This window comes from Branchiostoma belcheri, unplaced genomic scaffold, assembly GCF_001625305.1.
Source record: "Branchiostoma belcheri isolate BF01 breed outbred unplaced genomic scaffold, Haploidv18h27 scaffold181, whole genome shotgun sequence".
In the NCBI taxonomy this organism is placed as follows: Eukaryota; Metazoa; Chordata; class Leptocardii; order Amphioxiformes; family Branchiostomatidae; genus Branchiostoma; species Branchiostoma belcheri.
In genome coordinates, this window is record NW_017803280.1 from 472,528 (window position 1) to 489,592 (window position 17,065).

A 17,065-nucleotide genomic window follows, 5' to 3' on the forward strand; every position below is an offset into this window, starting at 1 on the left:
TATATATATACATATATGTATGTTCCACTAACACACTAAATGCACTTGTCTATTACACACACAGATTCAGTTTTTTATGTTCCTTAGTGTCCCCTCCTTCAGTTACCCTTGTTTTTATTTGTACCGGTCACCTGTTTTGTTACTAACACATGTGCAGCTGCTCGTAATCCGATGCAAATCGGGCTAAGCAGTATATACACTGATGAGGAAACCACGCGAAGAGATACACTATTCCTACACGCAATTACTTTCAGAGCAACTTTCAGAACATCTAACTGCAAAATCCCGAGAATGGAGCCAATATTAAACATTTTTGCTTGAAAGTACCCACTTAAACTGAAATTTGCAAATATTATAAACATTGCACTAATTACCTCCGGGGGAGGAGACATCCTTCCGCGGAAGGGTTTTGTGAGAGATTTAGATTTTCATGTTCGCAGCTGTTTCTCGCGTTTGGGTGGACGGATTCTTTTGAGACTCGGTATATGTTTTGCTATTGGGCTGCAGATGATGCACGTTCGTTTGTTTTTATTGTATATGTGTTTTCGGGCGTGAAAATGGTGCCTTTTGGTGGCCCCCAAACACCCCTTTGAGCATGAAAGTGGTCGCGACCGTTGACCTTTGGCGTGTTTAAGCTATTTTCGGTCTGGTCCACGTATATGACCTCTCACACAGAGGGGTGTCCAGTCTCGATAAATTCTTTGTTTAAAACCCTATATAAAAAATATACAATAAAAGCCCGGAGTTATAAAATCTCATATTTTACTTGTTGTATATAAAAACGAAGTACCTTTGGTGATTACTGATCTGCTGCATGAGCGAGCTGTACTCTGCTCTGCCCACATCCATGCCGATGAGCCAGTCAGGCAGGTCGGCTATGAGCTCGGCGGACGCCTCGAAGTCCTCCTGAGTCACGGTTAACAAGCCAGTATCCTCGCCGTACGACATCACCAAGCCCCCGACGCTTATCTGAGGAACACATGTACACGTGGCATATTTAAGGAACTGAAAACAGCACAAAGAAAGAAAGGAGAGCATAATTACCTTAAATGCTAGTACCCAAGTACTAAATGGACTTAATGAATTAATTCTATAATAAGGCCTCTGACTTCTCGGTACAACTTGCATGTTGTGTGTGTTTATGTAGTATGTAGTTAAGCCTTACCATGTTGTTACGTTAGTAGTATGTACTTAAAAGTGTATAACGACTCCAAGAAGATTAGTATGTATGAAAACTCAGTCTGTACAAACTAATGGAGATCGGTTTAATAAACAAACAATGAACCTTATGTGCTGCGGTGTCTCCACTGCCGCCATTCCTGTGTCCGTCAAAGATGTGTGGGTGTAACCTGTCCGTAATAGTCATCCACCTGCCGCGTTTGAACATAAGGTGCAGGGACGCCTTGGCCTTCAGGAACCTGTAGCATTCAGAGGCCCGTAGCATTAGTGTATTCAAGAACGTGCAAGACCCACCCGCTCACACAGCAGAAGCACCAGTCGACCTGGAGACGTGGCCCCAGACACGAGAACATTCTGGCGGCTAGGAACCGCATGAACTGTACCAAGTAGTAAATGGACTGATAGATATTAGGTTGATATATTCTAATCTATGCTGATTCTAGATTGTAATTTTTATGTACTTATATTGTTTAGGTTTAAATGTGTGTCTTGTTTGTGCGCTTATAATTGTGTGTGGACCACAACACCAGCCCCCGCTGCCTGTGGCCCACGAGTATTGTATTGTTTGCAATTTCAATAAATCAAATCAACCTGGGGATGTTGTAAGGCATGTCGATATGAATGATAAATTCGTCTCCGCTGGTCATCTCTTCCCAGGTCGGAACCCCGCTGTTGGATTCATCAGCGTAGGCCAAATCAGCTGTCTCACATCCGGGCTGTCCGGCCGCAATGGAGAAGTCAGTGATGAGGAATGGACCCTATAAAACGGGGGACAATAGTAAGAATCAGGATCTGTCTGCTGCAGTTACGGAGAAGATCAAAATTCGCAGGATGAAACTGGCCGCACATAGTGTCAGACATCCTGATACTGTAGCCTCCAAACTGGTCCTTTTGGAGCCTAAAAAAGGCCAAAGAAACCATGGCAGACCAAAGATAAATTACCTTGACAACTTCAAGTCAGAGGCCGGCCTTACTGAGGTGGCGGAGCTCTGGTCCCTGATGTTAGACAGAGTGGGATGGCGTATGCTTTCTGGATTGGTTCGAGCGGGAGCTCGACCAAAGTAAAGTAAGTAAGAGTAAGAAAAACAACAAAACTGTGGTCCTTCCGTTTGTGTCTCTTCAGCTAATAGTATAATTTCTATGTATCCTTTCTTTTTTTTTAACAATCTGAAATTTCTATTGCTTGACCGAGAGTCTTACCTCCACTAGATAAACGGCGGTTGCCCGCTCCAGGGCCGTCCTCCTACTGATCATGCCCTCGACAAGATCCTGGCGTGCGTCGAAGTTACAGTAGCGAACGGTCGCCTTCTCTCGTGTGTTGTTGGCCTCAACCACGTCTTCCACGTAATATTTCCTGCCCTTCGCATCCACGCTCAGCTCCTTACTACATTACAAAAAAATCACCTATGGGCATCTGTGGCTTTCAATAACATTTACTGCTGTTATTATGATCACAACGAACCTTCCGAAGCTTTTCCGAAGTTTTTCTCCCTTACAGAAATGCCAATTATGATCACAACGAACCTTCCGAAGCAGCCGTAGTCCAGAACCCCATTGGGGAAGAGCATGTCGAAGTTCATGTCAAACAGGTCCGTGATCAGCCCCATGGTGAATTCAAACGCTTTCGGGTAGTCTTCTATGGAGTCCAGCCACTCCTTGAGCTCGGATCCGAATGACGTGGTGTAGAACTCGGTGATGGCCGATGCGATCCTCTGGTTTCCTCCCTGCACGATCATCATCTCATTACTGTATTCCTGCTTGAAACTGTAAAGATAGAGGACATTTCATTGTTATACCATACTACGGGCATCGGTAGAAGGAGGAAAACATCTATCTGTAAGACACGGAATAACCTGGAACGTAAGAATCGCAGCTACAATTGGACAGTGGGTTTATCTCTCTAAATATGTAACTGAGGGCACCTCAGGCCACGGTTTAAGAATAATTAAAGCGTTATTGAAGTCATAAGAACATAGAAACAAGAAACTTGCCTGACCTTTTGTTCAACACAAGACTGTCCTGATGAGGATTTCTAAGCTGTGCTGCTAAAACATTGCTTATTTAATGTGCTGAGAAAACGATCGGCTGGAACAACGGGAATTGTAAAGCAGTATATATGAATAGGAGTAAAACTCGCCTGGCAGCCTGTTCTCCTGCCGTCTCCTGGTCGGTCGTGGTCTCAAGTGCGCTGCCCGAAGAACGCTCATTATCAGTCTTGAAGTCTTGATCGTGCCAAAAGCTGCTGGACTTGATTTGTGTCTGCCACGACGTGTAGGTACTGAAGAGCTGCTTGAAGTTGGTCTGAGAAGCCTGGGCAAATTGCACTATGTTGTCCTCCGAAGTAACTGTCTTGGTCTTGACGACTTTTAGTTGCCCGCCGAATTTAGCGGAGGTGATGTAGTGTGTCCCCCAGCGCAGGATGAAGTTTTCTGAAAGGAATGGATGTCATGGGACATGTTAGTTTGGTTTCAAGAAAATAGATGTAGGTCTTAAAGTCTTCGTCTCGTGCTTCTCTGGAATGCAGTCGGCCTTCAAAGGAAGAAGCAAGGGATGATATAGGCTACAGATGATATTTAAAGAAGAAAAGACATAGAGAAGAAGTACATACAGAGTAGTGATCTGTTGTTTTGACCTATGATTTCCTTTTGAATGTCATGGTATGTGACACCGCTGTGCTCAGGAAGACACCGTTGTTAAATCATTGACAATATGGAATATGTTAAATCTGTCGACGGTATCCTTGCCATAGGTCACTGTAGTTTCTAACATGATAGATTTATTGTTAAAACATCATGTGCTGGCTTTTGAGATAAGAGATGCAACCGGGGAAGTGATTGCATTCACCGGATTAGACGTAGGCTTGTACTTACGGCACTGCTTGTCCGCCCCGATGGCGAAGTAGGTTGTAGGCAACGCGAGGAAGTCCCGGAGGAAGGCCAAGTTCAAGTCTTCGGGTGTAACAAAGTCCAGGAAGATTTCGTACCTGGTAGTGACCAATGTAAAAAAAAAACGTTGCATAGACGTTGTCAATCTACAATAACAAGAAGGTTATGTAGGTTATATATCAGAATCAATGCTGTTACTCATCATGAGAATACTCGAATCTTAATGCTGAATTAAAGGCCCACCTAAATACGTTGAGTTCCAGTATAGCCAGGAACGTTCGAGCCGAACCCGTACTGAGCCGAGCGTTCGCTGAGGAATGGGCTGCAAAAGCTGAAGCCTCCCTGTCGCTACCCCATTGGACGCCGAACCCTGCTCCGACTGAACCCACAAGTCCGAAGATTGGGCTTATGGCTAGATGTCCCTGAACCTTGTTCATCTCCTGTTGGAACATGGCGGTAGCAGACGTCACGGCAGACTTGTCCTCCAGGTAAGATCGGTACTCCTCCAAGGAGCTAAAGGAGTAGGTCTCCACGTCGGTGTCGTATATGCCTTGCACGGTCATCTGATCAGGTACTGTGTACACCTTGTATCTAGGATAAAATATATGTTCTTACTGGGTTATGAAGAAATACCAGTATAGTACAAATCCCTGTCTCTGCAAGTAACAGACAAACTGTTAAACATAAGTTATTGTCTTCTTTAAAACTTGCACACTATTATAACAAGAGTTCTGAGATCTCATACCTCCATGAAATATGGACTTGCTTTGTCATACACATTTCAACATGTCCTTATTAATTATGCAAATAACATCTACATTAACATAATATATGCATAGCAGTGTTAACCTTTAAGTAATTTACACATGTCACGAGGTGTAAAATTCCCATCATTCACCAATAAGGAGTCACAGAATTTTCACATCAATCATGCAAATTAGGTCATAATTTGCATTATTGGTATCTGTTTATATATGTTCCGCCTGCCACAGATTGAATAGATTACATGTATAAAAGAACTATTATGTAAAACACTGTAATTATAGAATTTCCTCCCTAATTATACAAATTAAGTGACCATTTGCATAATTTGCATTTAATTAATATGTACAACTCTCTCTCTCAGCTACCTGCACACAAAGAATGATGAAAATACGTTGTTCCTATCTGGACTTAGTGGCTTTAGAAGATTTCGCCTGCAGTTCCAGAAGAAGCTGCTAGGGTGACAAACCCACACCACTTATTCCTGACAGGAAAAGCTATCTGTCACCAATATGTCAAGACCATAGCATTTTCAGTACAAAAGATACAAAAACCGGACGTTCTGCTGCAGTACCAAGGTCATCCACCAGGAGGCCCATATCTGACCTTGACCTTTGTCTTCCTAAGACTTACCATACCAAATATCATCACAATCCATAAAGACGTTATGAAGTTATGCTGACTACAAATGTGCGGAAACACAGACACACAGACATGCCAAAAACAATACCTCCATTTTTCATGGAGGTAAATACAATGACTCCCGGTATATTTCACATAGAAAAAAAGGATTAAAGATTAAACCATTCGTAACTGAGACTGACACGGATTTTTCCCCATGTTCAGTCCGTAATATGCTAAAAGAGAAAAGTCTGCATAAGCTAGAAATGAAACACCTCTGTAGACCATTGCAGGCTCGCTGAACGAGGCTCTTTTTCCTGGAGTCGGTGGAGTATTCACCACGTCCGTCAAACCCAACACCCAGGAAAGTCGCTCCGTCAATGACATTCTGTGTGAAGAGTAGAAAACGATAAATATTTCGTTCATATGTATGTTGTATATGTGTTCCCACAATAATCATGACAGCCCTACATGTCTCCCTTTACGTGATGAATGAATGAAAGGGTTATTCGTCAAAACACATTGTAGCCACAGGCTGAATTGCGTGTTTTACAACAATGACAGATTTGAAAATACACTTAAAAGTACATGCTTAACTACATTAAAAGTAATTAAGGGAAGGAAACATATATTATATATACAAATCGGATATATACAAGTCTCAGCGTTCTATGATCATACGTACTGTTTGCAATCACTGTTACTGCTTGTTTAAAAGGTGGGTCATATAAACAACTGGGCTGTTCTGAAATCGTTTTGTTCTTGTTCTGAGGGTGGACAGTAGATGCCTTTGTCTAGTGTGTCTGTCGGAGATGTCACCTCTAGAAAGAGGAAGCCAGTTCCTGAAAGTAGGGTGCATCAGCAAGGACTGTGCGAACTTTCGGCAGATGTCATACTAATTTAGAAAGGAAGCACCTGTGCTGAAGCGCAATCTTAGCCTAAGCTATCAAGCTAGGGCATCCTGGAGCTTTTTCAACTAGAGAAGTATCATTTGCAAAGCAAATGCATAATGTTTACCTTCGGACATGGTCTGCCCTGTTAACTTTTACTCAAACACATTCACATACATGCACTACGAGTATATGGTGACAGGAATAGAGCAGACCATGAAATTGCAACATTATGTAACCCAACACCAGTGACCATGGTGACAGACGTCAACAAATCATGTCATTGGCTAGGTCAGAGGTTAGTGTTTGGAACAGAAGAGGAGGAGGAAGAAACTGGGGAAAAACAATATGTTTTCCTTTGGTAAACATAAATATTCTTACAGCACAGCCATCCATCTGCACGAAAGCCTGGTAACACGGGTCATCTGGCTGATAGTCGTTCGCAAAGCAGTTGTTCATCAGCACAGATCCAAGACCGTTGGGGTAGCTCTTCGGAGAAAAACCTCCGCTGCCTTCGTCTTCGTCGCTAGAAAATTTGCATCAATAAATGTGCATTTATGGTATATTTGGCTCTGAATTATCAACTTTCAATCAGCGGGCAGAGTATGTCCATGGTCATTTCATTGCCATTACTAAAGAATTAAAGAATAGTGACTTTAATTCACATAGTTGTGCAATAGGGGTTGTCCACTGGTAGGGTCGTGGGATCAAATGAACTTCACTTTCGAAGCATTCAGTAGAATTTGGTATGCGGCCTCAGGAGATGACAATTGCACAATAAACAATATTTTAAGCAACTGCTTATATATGCATATATGTTGTATATCAAAGGAAAATATTTCGTTAGTTGCAGAAGTAAATCTTTTGACAGCAGCAACAAAAGCAGGAATGTAATACTTGTTGTCCGTTTTGTCCCTTCAGTTTTTGCTATAACATTTTTCGATTTTACTATATCGTCACTATTCTGAAACTTTCGCTTTGTTTTTGGCCATTTTGTCTTTTTGCTTTCCTTCTTACAAAGGTTGTGGTCTGCTGGTGATGTCATAAATGATATTGCTGTGGTATAATAGATTTACAACAAGAGTTCCACGATCTCAACCCTTCGCCAAATGATGTTAACCGGTTGACGAATTTTACAATCATTGATTTTGCAAAAAAGAGCCTCATTTACATGTATTATTATCAGTTGATCATATTCTCCACCCAATGACAACCTTATCTTAACAAAAAAAGGCTATTGTAGCACTTACTCATAAATTATGCAAATTAGGTCATGATTTGAATAAATTATATTTATTGATATTCACCTTCACTTAACTTCCAAATGTGGCAAGTATGAAATTCCCATCAGTTGCAACAATGAAATTATAACAATTTCCCTTTAATAATGCAAATTAGGTCTTCATTACATAATCTATATCCTCATGTGTTTTTCTCGTTCTCAATTCCATGTCACATGTGTTTCATAGTCCTATCATCCAACAAAGCAGATTTATAGAATTTCCTCATTAATTATGCAAATTAGCTCTTGATTTGCATACCTGTCAGATATCCATGTCAAGCATCACTTAAGCTACCCACACACCAAACATCACGACAATCCCTTAACCCGTTCTTAAGTTATCCTCCTTCGAAGATTTTTCCACTAACGCTCCTGCAGTTCCAGAACAAACTGCTAGGGGGTCCAGACTCATGTCAGTTCTTCCCTAGCCCTAGAGCTATCTACCACCCAAAATTTGTGACCCTAGTATGTCCAGATCGCGAGATATCAAAACCGGAAGTTCTGCTGCAGTACCAACAAAAGCCGCCAGGGGTGGCCAAAATCTAATCATTTCTAGGTCCTATCAAGACCTACCCAGCTACTAACTTTCATGACAATCAATCCAAAGGTTCTTGAGATATCTTGCTAAACCATAACCCCCCCCCCCCCACCACACACACACACACACACACAAACGCTACTGAAAACATAACCTTCTTGGCGAAGGTAAATATAACTAACTTGTCATCGAAATGGTCGAACTCCACGATGACTTCCTGGTCAGGTGGTGAGAAGGAGTCCCCTGTGTTGGAGCCTCTGCCGTGGATCACCCTGAGTGTGGCCTGAGTATTGAAAGCAAGAGTACCGTCGTAATCCATTTGTCGTCCATCGTCGGGGATTGATTAAGCATAGAAATTGAACTGTCCAAAAGCCAGAACGAACCGGTACTTGAACTCTTGTGTGCCGTACATGACTAGACTTGTAAACCAGCACGGACAGTAACTTGCCTCTTTTTGTAATGTCTGTATATAACCTGTCCATATTTGTAACAGCTTTTAATGGATTCCTTATTTTGAATTGTAAATTGGTTTTAATTCAGTGTCAACACTGCGATTTCCAATAAAGAGATCTTGTATCTTGTATCTTGAAATACAGCGTTGTAACGGTTCTGTACTTTGCAATCAACTGGTACATGCTGGCCAATTTATGTCTTGGATTCTCTATTAGTATTACAAACAAGTAAAATCTGAGATTTTATACTTCCGGGCTTTTTCTATATTTTACATAGGGTTTTAACAAATAATTTATCGAGACCGGACACCCCTCTGTGTGAGGGGTCATATACGTGGACCAGACCGAGAATAGCTTAAACACGCCAAAGGTCAACGGTCGCGACCACTTTCACGCTCAAAGGGGTGTTTTTGGGGCCACCAAAAGGCACCATTTTCACGCCCGAAAACACATATACAATAAAAACAAAAGAACGTGCATTATCTGCAGCCCAACAGCAAAACATATACCGAATCTCAAAGAATCCGTCCACCCAAACGCGAGAAACAGCTGCGAACATGAAAATCTAAATCTCTCAAAACCCTTCCGCGGAAGGATGTCTCCTCCTCCGGAGGTAAATATGTATTTGTGGATGGATACTGTTATTCCTGGAGTCCATTGATAGTACATTGAAACTCCAACACAAGTAATACATCTTAACACCACTAGGCAAATAGATAATGAGGTATGGGTGTCAGGTTAAGGCAGTCAAAAGGTTTGACATAATTAATATTTGAAAGCAGGGCTCGCGCTCGAAATTCATTTTTGGGAATAGGTGCACTGGTGCACCCAACCTAAAAAGTGAGGTGCACAATGAACTTTGTTGGGTGCACCATATAAAACAAAACCTAATTACAGATCTTACTGCTCCTCTTCTGAGCTTGAATCCGAAATGGGAGCTAACTTCAGAATTTAAACAAGTACTTCATGAATTCAACAAAGATTTTATTATTTTCTGACACTTAGATGCCAACAATATCCTGCATACTATTATACAGTTGATATGTACGAAAAAAATTGGTTGCACACCTCCAATTTTGGGTGCACTAAGGTGCGTGCACATGCACCCAGTATTTCGAGCCCTGGGAAGCGAAGACAAAACAATTTGAATGTGTTTCGAAATTGGATATAGACAGCATACATGCATACAGCGTACATGTACGAACCTCCTTGACATCTGAACCGATGCCGTCAAGTAGGTTTCCACCCCGGGCGATCGCTTTGTCAAACTCCTCGTCTGCCTTGTCGAACTGCCCGGAGAAGTACTCCTCCAACCCCGCCACTACCTGTTTGTGGAACAACACGAAGAATACTAGATTAAAGTTAAGACTTTTGGTCCAACACAAAAAATTCTCTCACCTAGAGCCAGGTTTCAAGAACATACACGGCCTAGCTCTGCCAGTTCAGAGGTGTCTCAACACATTCACATAGAGTCACCCGGACTTTTGTTTCACTTGACACTGTAAGGATTTTAGACACTGAACAAGACTACTTCTTGAGAGGGGTGAAGGAAGCCATTTACATCAGGGACCATCACCCTACATTGAACCGCGACGGGGGCCGACATCGTCTACCAGATACCTTTGACCCAGTGTTGACGTCACAAGAAGCCACGTGACAAACTTCACTGGGTCAGTCTACTGAGGAAGACCAGAGTGACTGGTCGAAAGCTCTAGGTGAGAGAATTTTTTGTGTTGGATCAAAAGTCTTAACTTTAAACGTGTAACTACCAACACAGATGAACTTTCATGATAGTATACGAAGAATACTAATCCCAGTGGTGACCCATTGCAGTAAATTGCTAATTTTAGTCTCACCACTGACAAAGAATAATACAATCAATAGAAAAAGGGGAAAAAAAGCAAACGTGAAAGAAAATGAATGTTCCAAAATACAAGGATACAAGCCAAACAGTGAAACAATGTGTAAAAATTAAATAATTTCGTAGCCAGTTTAAACATTTAGTTAGGTATAAAAGATTTTGTGTTGACAATATAGGTTATTGGGTCAAGGTCAAAATGGCTATTGTTTTCCAGACACACCTTCTCTCGGTGGTTCTCCACGACCGCCTCCGCGATCCTCTCGCCGAGCTTCTCAACCACCTTCTTTCCAATGTCCTTGGCGGCGTCTGCCACAAAAGCCACCACCTGTACCGAAGAAAGAGAAACACTTATGAATGCGATCACCAACAAGGCACATATAACATTACCTAAAGCAATCTCAGATACTTTTACTCTACTCATGTCATGTTCCGACGAAACTTTCCTGTATATAGGCGAGTATATATCCAAAGCTTTAGATAAAAGAAATCATATTATATCCGCCAACTGATGTACACTCTTGTTTGTACAGTTATATATAGAACTTAAGACATGTACATAATCATGTAAGCCATGCTCCATATACATACATGTACTATATTACCTTTTTGAAATAGTGTGCTATTTTCGATACATAGAACTTGTAGTCACTGTAGACGTGAGAGTAGATGCTAGCTAGATATGTAGTACTGAAGAGTTTGCCATGCATTGTACCCGTTACAATTGTTGTGCAATAAAGATTGACTTGACCTGTGGGGGAACTTTTCTCTTTACACGGTGGTTCTCAATCTCAGGCTGGTTTTCAAGTTCGTTTTCAGGTTGAGTTTCAGGTTGGTTTTCAGAGATGGCTCCGCTAGGCACTAAAAAGAATTAACGGAAAGGTAAAAGGAATTATTTTTTTTAGGTTGTAGGGACATTTGGTTGTTAAACCACCGTGTCTAGGCCACGGTATTGGTAAAGTAATTTACCAACTCAGATGAACTTTCATGCTAATCGTGGACCTGCTAACTATTGTAAAAGGGGAAAAGTTGAGAACACAGTTATCCAGTTGTCCATAGTTGTCCTCTTGATGCATCGCCATTCCCAGCTTATTCCGCTAGTTCAAGTTGGCGACACACATTTTCGTAATCTGTACCCTTTAATGACTAGTAGACTCTAAAGTAATAAGAATACACAGACAAAGTGTTTTAAAAATTCACTTTAATCATCTTAGACGTAAGAACTCCTTCCTAAAGGATTAGGTTTTTGAAAGGATGCCCACGGAGAAATGGTTTTACCAAACAGTTTAATAGCATTGGACCTGCTAAATATTTAAGTTCGAAGGGGGAAAGTTGCAACAGAGTCAGACTACACTGTCGTCTTGATGAAAATCAGGTACCCATTTTACGCCCGGGCGGAGTAAGGAAAGTTTTTTGAAGTGCTACGGCAACATCTCACTTGTAAAAATCTGTACCCTCAAATAACACGAGAAATAATGGTACACAAAGTGTTTCATTAAACCTGTTTAATCATCTTAGTACCGTTGTAGCTGGGGGAGGGGGGTGGTCAACGTGAAAAAATGGTGAGCATGTTGACTTGTAGATGATTATCGTGCTTGGCACCTGTACAACCAGAGGTCGTGCCGCTACTTCAGAGTGCCAAAGCGACACTCATTTTCATACTTCTGTACCCAGAAAATGCGTAATAATAATACACAGACAACGTGTTTATTAAATCAGTTTAATCATTCTAGACTTAAAAACTGTTTCCACAAAGGATTGGGTTTCTCAAAAAATGCAAACAGACAACCGTTTTCTATGAAAATAGTTTAATAATCTTGGACCTGCTAACAGTAGAAGGGGAAAGTTGAGAACACAGTCATCCAGACTATACTGTCCCCGTTATGTATCGCCATTACCCGCTTATTCTGCCAGTTCAAGTTGGCGACACTCATTTTCCTAATCTGTACCCTTTAACGCTAGAGTGATAATGATACACAGACAACGTGTTTTATTAAATCACTTTAATCTAGAGAAAATTAAACTGTTCTCCAACTCAAAAAGAAATTAACTCACCATTTTCGACTGAATCGCTCAGTCTTCGGAAGTCTTATGACCCAAGTGCTGTGAAAAAAGCTGATGAAGACTGAGTGATTCAGTTGAAAATGTCTGGTGAGTCAATTTCTTTTTGAGTTGGAGAAGAGTTTAATTTTATTCATGTATTTGAAGACTCAGATAAACTTTTATGTTTGTGTTAGTATCAATTTAATAATCCTAAATGTAAGAATCCCAGCCCCAAAGGATTAGGTTTCTACCAGGATGAACGCAGAAAAAATGGTTTTATAAAATAGCTTAATACTAGTAACCTTGAAGAAACTGCTAAATATTTAGGTAGAAGGTAGAAAGTTGCTTACACAGTCAGACTACATTGTGCTTTTGATAGAAGTCAGGTACCCATTTTTACGCCCGGTGGAGTGAGGAAAGTTGTGTAAAGTGCCACTGCAACATCTCACATTTAATAATCTGTACCCTCAAATAACAAGAAAGATAATAATACACAAAGTATTTCATGGAACGAGTTTAATAATCTCAGTAAAATTGTAGCTGGAGGCGGGGTGTCAACGCGAAAAAAAAGGATAAGCATGTTGACATGTAGATAATTATCGTGCTCGGTACTTGTACAAGCCAAAGGTAATGCCGCTACTTTAGAGTCCCAACAGTCACTGATTTTCATTTTCTATACCCTTAAATGTCTATAAGTATAAGAAATGAAAATGCACAGACAACGTGTTTTATCAAATCAGTTTAATCATTTTAGACTTATAAATTGAGTCCCCAAAGGATGGGGTTTTTCAAAGGATGCACAAAGACAAGCAGTTTTTAGAAAATAGTTTAATAATCTTGGACCTGCTAACAGTAGAAGGGGATAGTTGAGAACACAGTCATCCAAACAGACCAAACTATACTGTCCCCGTTATGTATCGCCATTACCCGCTTATTCTGCCAGTTCAAGTTGGCGACACTCATTTTCCTAATCTGTACCCTTTAATGATTAGTAGACGGTAGAATGATACACAGACAACGTGTTTTCTTAAATCACTTTATTCATCTTAAAGGTAAGAATTCAGCCTCAAAGGATTGGGTTTCTAAAAGGATACACACAGAAAAAATAGTTTTATGAAACAGTTTAATAACCTTGGACCTGCTAAATATATATGGTAGAAGGGGGCCGGGAGAGTTGCGGACATAGTCAGACTACACTGTCGTCTTTATGGAAATCAGGTACCCATTTTACGCCCGGGTGGAGTAAGGATAGTTGTGTAATTAAAGTGCCACGGCAGCATCTCAAATTTAATAATCTGTGCCCCTAAATAAAAAAGAGTAATAATGATACACAGACAAAGTGTTTCATTAAACGAGTTTAATCATCTTAGCACCGTTCTGGCTTGGGGGGGGGGATTCGTCAACGCGAAAAAAAATGTTGACATGTAGATGTACAAGGCAGAGGTCCTGCCGCTGCTTTAGAGTCCCGCAGCGACACTCATTTTCATATTATGTACCCTTAAATGTCTATAAGTACTAATAATGCACAAACAACGTGTTTTATCAAATCAGTTTAATCATTATAGACTTACGAACTGTGGCCCGAAAAAAGGAATCGGTTTCTTTAATGAAACAGACAAGAGGTTTTTGTGAAAATAGTTTAATAATCATGGACCTGCTTACCTTGGTAGAGGGGGAAATTTGAGAAAACTATTTCAAAGAATACTGTCTTCTTGATGTATCGCCCTGATCCGTTTATTCTGCCAGTTGACGTCAGCGTAAGTCATAATGCTTCCATATCACACTTTTAGCTGCCAGCATTCATTATGCATTAGCTGTGCTGTCCTTTTCCTGTTTTTTTGCTAGTGTTTTATCAGAAAATTGCAATGGTATACAAAAAATTCTGAGAACGTCCTATTGTCCATACATGTCATGAAATCATGCCCATATGTTCAGCGGCAAGCACGTCTAAATTCTAACATAATAGTGATTTATACCTAGGTCTTACAAAAAAGAGATTTCCAAAACTGACCTGCCAAACCTCCAGCGATGCAGGCCATGACTGCACAGAAACAGAGAGCTAGTCCCTTCCACATGTTGTCTCAAACTTGGGCGGCTTCTTCTGTGGTCTGTTGTCTCTCAGGCGGGTGCCGGAGAAGTCGGTCGGGGATGTGTTGACCGGCGGTACTGGGCTGGACGATCGCTTGGAGAGACCAAGTAGATGTCCGGCAGGCGCCGACGAAAAATGATCCAGGGCGGCGTCGGTCTGCCTAATATAGCACGATGTGGGCGGAGTTCTGCAACTCTGTGATTGGTCAAAAATGATCTCATTCATAACAGAAATGATGTCATAAACCACGAGGCAAGCCCATCTCGGGCATTTTGGGACATGTCCGGCCAATATTGATTACTAGGTCATCACCATCAACACGGGGACCGGCTATTCAGACACGGTGTGTTGGTCAATCCTGGTGGTCTATCCTGTTCCATCTATCAAACCTGTCAGTGATGCACGCAAACATAATGAACACCTTATTTCATCATCAAAAGTTGCGAAAACAGCCTTAATTTTAATGAACTCTATCTAGGCAGAGATTTACGGGGAATCTAGCTATATAGCCAATAATGATTTCTAAATCAACAATCATCTGTTTCAGATTGAAACATTTGTTCCAACACAAACGATAAATGTTGCCATATAAAGATAATATCAACAATTATAATTATTCAGCATGATCAGTTGGACTAGTAAAAAAGATCAAAATGCTGGTTATCCACAGAAGCACACTTCAGAATGTAAAGGAAACCACATATCAATACCTCCCTGCAGATAGTCTATTGGACACGCGTTACTTTGTTGGTTATACAAGACACAGTACTGTTTGCGTGCGTCAAAGATTGATTTCAGACGCGACAAAAACACATTGACAAGGTTTATCGACGCAGAGACCGGCTCTTCGATTTTACAAACACATTACTGAAAAACAACCTGGTATTTCCATAACTAAGAAGCTACTTAAGGACACCCCCCTCCCATTGAAGGAGGACACCGACAGATAATCCTAGTGGTCTTTGTTGTTCCATCTATCATGAGTGTCCGTGATGCACGCAAACCTAAGAAACACCTTATTTCATCGTTAAAACTTGTTAAAACAGCCTTACCTTAAGTAAACCCTATTCAAACTGAGCTTTTGGGGGACTTCGGCTTTTAATGATTATAAATCAACACCACCGATTTCTCTTCATTATTATTCTGTATGAGCAACTAGACAAGAAAACAAATTAAAATGTAGCCCACCAACAAAAGCAAGGAAAAAGTCACAGGGGGAGGGATAGGACAACCAACTTAAGTTTAAAATGCTAACTAACAGCTATTGCTGCCACAGCGGTAAATTATAAGTCGATAACTAAGAAGCCGCAATAGGACACCCCCTCCCATGGGAGGAGGACAACGCGAACTAACAAGCATAATAGGTGGAACAGGATAGACCACCGGGAAAGCAGTTTCTGCAAGGATTGGCCAGAACAACATGTTTGAGAAGCAAGTCTCCCTATTGACAGTGATGAACTTTAATCAATATTGGCCGGGCATGCCCGCGCTGCGTAAGCCCAGAATTACGAAGGACGGATAGATAGATAGCATTAACAACTGTGTTGTCAATCCTAAGACAGCTACACTTAAAATGCTGTTGACCTGCCAATTGTCATCGCATGTATCGTCTCTGTATGATGACTAGTTCTTTTCAGTAGAAGATGACTGTTGGTGGTTCTCCTTCAATGGAAGGGGGTGTCCTTATGTGGCTTTTTAGTTATCGAAATACTGTTTTATGTACAGTGTTTATAAAATCGAATAGCCGGTTCCCACGTCGATAAGCCTTGTCAATGTGTTTTTGTGGCGTCTGAAATCAATCTTTGACGCATGCAAACAGGACTGTATCTTGCATAAGCCACAAAGTTGTGCCTGTGGAATAGACTGACTACGGGGTGGCATTAATATGTGGTTGTGGGTTGAGGTCCGGTTAATAGAAGCTTTTTGCTCCCTGGCAGTAATTTATCTGTAAATGACTAAAATTAACAAGGAAAAAGTATTTTACTTTGTGTATCTTTCTTATCCACTGTGACATTTTTCTGTCCTTTTGTTGGGTTGGTAAACTACGTTTTAATGTGTTTACTTGAGCAATTGATCATACAGAATAATGATGAATAGTGATAGTTGGTGTTGATTTATAATCACTATTAGCCGAAGTCCCCCAAAAGCTCAGTTTAGATAGGGTACATTTAAGGTAAAGCTGTTTTCCCGATTTTGATGATGAAATAAGGTGTTCCTTAGGTTTGCGTGCATCACTGACATGATAGATGGAACAGGATAGAACACCAGGATTGACCAAAACAACGTGTTTGAGAAACCGGCCCGGCCGTGCTGACGGTGATGACAAATTACGGACTTCGATTGACAGAACTCCACCCACAAGCACATATTAATGAATGAATGAAAGACCTTTATTGTACGTTTGTGCTCTAACAAGCTAAGTACAGGTCATGAATAGACAAGGAAAAGGATACAGCAATGATACTT

At 41.0% G+C, this 17,065-nt stretch overlaps 1 protein-coding gene across 1 annotated transcript in view; it reads right to left on the reverse strand.

Annotated features, from left to right (window-relative positions):
• LOC109467541 overlaps positions 1 to 14,718 on the reverse strand; it is a 31,566-nt gene extending 16,848 nt beyond the window's left edge. Inside the window, exons 1-15 of the mRNA XM_019765562.1 lie at positions 14,522 to 14,718; positions 11,219 to 11,328; positions 10,691 to 10,795; positions 9,815 to 9,934; positions 8,340 to 8,440; positions 6,719 to 6,863; positions 5,723 to 5,835; positions 4,308 to 4,655; positions 4,050 to 4,162; positions 3,317 to 3,608; positions 2,704 to 2,943; positions 2,380 to 2,563; positions 1,771 to 1,937; positions 1,286 to 1,418; positions 791 to 969 (exon numbers count right to left, since the gene is read on the reverse strand). Of these exons, the coding sequence (XP_019621121.1) occupies positions 791 to 969; positions 1,286 to 1,418; positions 1,771 to 1,937; positions 2,380 to 2,563; positions 2,704 to 2,943; positions 3,317 to 3,608; positions 4,050 to 4,162; positions 4,308 to 4,655; positions 5,723 to 5,835; positions 6,719 to 6,863; positions 8,340 to 8,440; positions 9,815 to 9,934; positions 10,691 to 10,795; positions 11,219 to 11,328; positions 14,522 to 14,585 (2,414 nt within the window). The 5' untranslated portion in view covers positions 14,586 to 14,718. The remainder of the gene's footprint in view (positions 1 to 790; positions 970 to 1,285; positions 1,419 to 1,770; positions 1,938 to 2,379; positions 2,564 to 2,703; positions 2,944 to 3,316; positions 3,609 to 4,049; positions 4,163 to 4,307; positions 4,656 to 5,722; positions 5,836 to 6,718; positions 6,864 to 8,339; positions 8,441 to 9,814; positions 9,935 to 10,690; positions 10,796 to 11,218; positions 11,329 to 14,521) is intronic.
• Positions 14,719 to 17,065: the final 2,347 nt, after the last annotated feature.